Source organism: Trichinella spiralis, assembly GCF_000181795.1.
Source record: "Trichinella spiralis strain ISS 195 chromosome Unknown Scfld3586, whole genome shotgun sequence".
NCBI classification, from domain to species: Eukaryota; Metazoa; Nematoda; class Enoplea; order Trichinellida; family Trichinellidae; genus Trichinella; species Trichinella spiralis.
Genome location: NW_003530525.1, coordinates 1 through 4,267, shown reverse-complemented (window position 1 = coordinate 4,267; position 4,267 = coordinate 1). Strand labels below are relative to the sequence as shown.

The following is a 4,267-nucleotide window of genomic DNA, read 5'->3' as shown; positions in this document are numbered from 1 at the left end:
AATATAGTATATGAAATATTAATTTAAAAAACTGTGTATAACACTCTATTGGAATCATTTTTATTTATGGAACTTTTATAGTATTTTATTTGACATATATTTTGTTTAAGAAAGAATTTTTTCATAATATCTGAAATATATTACTTTTCACTTGATGCTTTGCGTAGATATTTAATTATCTGAAATGTTTACTTTTTTGGCAACTAAATAAATATTCCATATTTAACACATCCAAATGAGAATCATATCAAATGATCACCATTGTAAAATGACAATAAGTGAGAAGTTGTTTTTCTGAAAGCAAATGCTTTTATACTGCAAATAAAAAGTAAGTGAGAAGTGTATTTTTTTTCAATTTGTACTTGCAAGTTTAAATTTTGGACAGGCTCTATTTCTGACAGCAACAGAAATTGGATTTAAGAATACACGTGTTAGACTTTGAGGAAGCCCAGAGGAATCGATGATTGATTTTTAAGCTTATTTTTAGTAGACTTATATTCACTTACCAAATATTCATAAAATATCCAATATTTGAATTAACAGTCCCCATTTTTCAAGTAAATTACAAAAATTCATTTTTTTCTTGCTATTCACGAGTTATGTTGTTCAGTTTTATAAATTTGCAAGAATTTTACAGGGGAAATTTTACACAAGTGATCTATTAATTACTCATTCTTTTTATATATTCAAAATACATTTTATATCTAGTTTTTTGTATTTTTTGTTATGTTAAGCATTTTAGTATTAGAAAAAAAATTAAGCTGTCGTGTTAGGTTTAGAAATATGCTTGTTATAACAGTTTTAAAATTAGCAATAATTTATAATTTATTTTGCTGACTGAAAAAGTGACAGAAGGCAAGACTTTTGACCTAACTTTCCAAATACATAAATTTCTTCAATTTACTTACAAAATTGACTATTTCTTTAATTAAAATTGCTTTTAGAATGTATATTTAGAGCAAAATTGAATAGGATTTTAGATTATTTTTTAAAATTGATCTTAAAATCATTTTAAAATGATTAAAATTGAAAATTTTTAAGTTTAAAATCATTTTTAAAATCAGTTTAAAAATTTTCTCTTGAAATAATATTGAAGATGCATTTGCATGAAATTTAAAAACTTTCCTAATAAATAAGCACATTAAGAAAGTAAAGCACATTCAACTTTTCAACGTGCTTAAAAATGAGAAATTTATTTTAAATTCTGCTTTAATTTATTGTTTAGTTAACGATTCCAGAAACAATAACTACCATAATTTTGTATTTTATAAATAAATTTATCAATTTCATATATGTTATAATTAAAATTGTTAATTTTACATCTAAATAATAAGAAATTATTTTAATAATAACTTAGTTGTAATAATTATAATCTTAGTTTATTAATAATTTATGAAAATTTACCAGTTCTTTTAATTAATTCTAATGAAATCATTTACAACTAAATTTGTAATAATTCGTATCATTTGAGCAAGTGCATTGCTTTAGGTTTTATTTATTATAAATTTTTAACTACAAATGATAAAACATGAAATATTTAATTTGTATAAACTTCTAAAGATGAACAAATTGTTACATTATATTGAGCTGTCAAAAGAATTTGAATTTAATTGAATGAAATTAGCTGGAATTCAGATGATAATAGTATTTGATTAATTAAGCAAAAATATTCTTATCATATAATTTTAGACTTTAAATTAAAAGAAAATATCTATATTGCATATAAATTTTTTGACTGAACAACTTAAAAAAACAAAGCACGAAACAAAATGCAAAATAGAATATATGAAGCAAATGCACATTGACAAAACTTAATACAACAATTTTCAACTAATTCTGCGTATAATATAACTGAAATTTTAATAATTAGCTTGTTATAAATTTATGAAATCTAAATCATACTAATGTCATATCCAATTCCATTAATGGCAAAAATTAAAAAATTAATGCGGCCATTAGTATAATTATTTAAGAGTGATAAATTTACTTCCCAAAATTTAAATTTAGTATTTTTTTCAATTATTTTTACCAAAATTTCCTTTTTTAATTTAAAATTTCTTATCCGCACATATTGTATCTTGCAACAGTATTGAAAACTAAATGATATTAAAAGAATTATTTGTTGTGCTATAAAACAGTATTTTAATTTTATTTTACTTTAGAATAAAACAGTTGTTCATCAATTCTATTCATTGGTTATGATATAGGAAAAAAATTGTCATTTTAAAAATAGATTTTACTGAAAGAAATGCATGAAAATCTTTCATCATTATTATTATTATTCTTGAAAGCAATATTTAACCATGACGTAAAATGTAAGACACAAAATGAAGACGATTATTTCACGGAAAAGAAGGCAATTATTAAGAAAAATTAATTGTTGAAAATTTTATTCTTTTTTTTCTTCTAAAACATGATCAAGAAAGCCATTCTTAAAAATAAATATTTTATTTTGAAAAAGCTTCTTTCATTGGAAAAAAGGCAAAAATATAGTGAAGATCCAATATGCATGTACGTCAATATTTTAAAAAAAATATAATTTTCAATCAAAATATGCTAATCTTTTTTAATTTATAAAAACTGTTTTCCATACAACTACTTGTTGAATTTCTGTTCTACACTTTGAAAAGTATCCAGTAATCAGTTTTCAAACTTAAGGCTATTTATGCAAAAATCTGAAATATTTAATAATTTCCGTGTTAGTGTATTTTTATTCTGTGCCGTTCTTATTTATCTTATTGAAATATTTTTCAAATAATACCAATGAAAAATTAATTGTGCAAAAATTTTAATTTTAGCTTATAAATTAAATTAGCAATGCTTTCAAGTTGTTCATTTTTCAAATATTGTACTTTTGAAAGTTTGAGCTGTAAAAAAGTAAAAGTTCATATATAATATAAATTAAAGAAATCGTAATATGAATATAATAAGTTTGCATTTTTAGCGTAATCAGTAACTGAATATTTTACTTTATGATCAATAGAAATCGGTTATTTTTGGATGAAAATTATATTTATCCATTCGTGTTGATGCTGCTGTTGTACAGAAGTTTTTGCTTATTTTTTATTAAATTGAATAAATTATTTCAATTTATTATTCATAATAAAAATTTAGCTGCTTTGTGAACAAACTTTTGTCAGGAGATGTTCAAATCAGTGAGAAAAACATTCTTGCACAGGATACAGGAAGGTGAGAACAATTCTAGTTCATTTGGATCTTTTCGCAATTTGTGGATCTTACATAAAAAATTATCCTCTGAAATGCTTATTGATTGGTCAATTTTCTTTTGAAATATAAAATACTTAAAGTAGATCATTTTTTTAATTCATATTTATTTAGAAAAGTCTCAATCAAGAACAAATTAGATATATTTTGAGGCAGGCAAATGACTGATTTTATTGATTTGGAAACACTGTAACATTGGTTTTTTCTTTCTTGGCTCGTTGTTTAAAGTCCTTGCCACAAGCAGAAAAATTATTTTAAGGAAAACTTTTAAATTCACTGTTTGCAAGCATGCTATTTTTCAGAAATATACGCTTAAAAAAGTAAGAAAATATTTTTCTGTTTATTGAGAATTTGAACAGTTGTTTCAACCATGCTGAATGTTAGCATAGATGGATAGTATATTGTTCAACAAGACCTAGAAAAGTAATTTTACTTTTTTTGGTTTTTCAGTAATTTTTTCCAGAAATCACGTAACTGCAAAGAGTATAATAATGAACGGATACTTTTAATAGGTACAAAGAGCAATTTTGACTTCTAAAAAAGGACCATTAAAAAGAAATTACAACAAATGAAATTCTTGTTATCAATAATTAAAAGTTCTTATAAAATTGAATAATTACCAATTTTGTTATTTTTATGTAAAATAAATTTGTTTTTAAAATTGTTTGTTTCTGAAATTCTCTCTCTGTCATTCGACTAAACAGATTATTATCAACCTTGAGTAGAGCACCTCAAGCATGCTTTATTGTATTTGCATATTATTGAAGCTTGAAGCATATTCATTCGAGCTTATGACACATATCAGAATATTTATTGATAAGAATAAAATCTTTCAGAAATAAGCAAATAATAGTCATTTATAAATTCAGATTATTGATACATATTGTTATTGAAAGCAATACGCTATGAATGTGAAAATACAATATAAATCACAAATTGTCATTATCCATACATTTCTATCATTTTTGTTATTTTAAATTACACAGTGTCTTACGTAAATTTATCAACTGCATAGTGTTGATAGAGTACTAGTGTCTTCGTT

At 23.0% G+C, this 4,267-nt stretch overlaps 1 protein-coding gene across 1 annotated transcript; it reads right to left on the bottom strand.

The window, feature by feature from the left end:
* Positions 1 to 242: 242 nt before the first annotated feature.
* On the bottom strand, positions 243 to 550 carry Tsp_13133 (hypothetical protein). Its single transcript, XM_003367839.1, has 2 exons — positions 507 to 550; positions 243 to 315 (listed from the first exon to the last, which is right to left on the bottom strand). The coding sequence occupies exons 1-2, from the start codon at positions 548 to 550 to the stop codon at positions 243 to 245; spliced, it is 117 nt and encodes a 38-aa protein (XP_003367887.1).
* Between the last annotated feature and the right edge of the window lie 3,717 nt (positions 551 to 4,267).

Coding starts and splice junctions, on each gene's coding strand:
- Tsp_13133 (XM_003367839.1), bottom strand. CDS start 550: ATGGGGACTGTTAATTCAAATATTGGATATTTTATGAATATTTG. Junction 316..506: donor GGATATTTTATGAATATTTG/GTAAGTGAATAT, acceptor TTTTATTTGCAG/TATAAAAGCATTTGCTTTCA.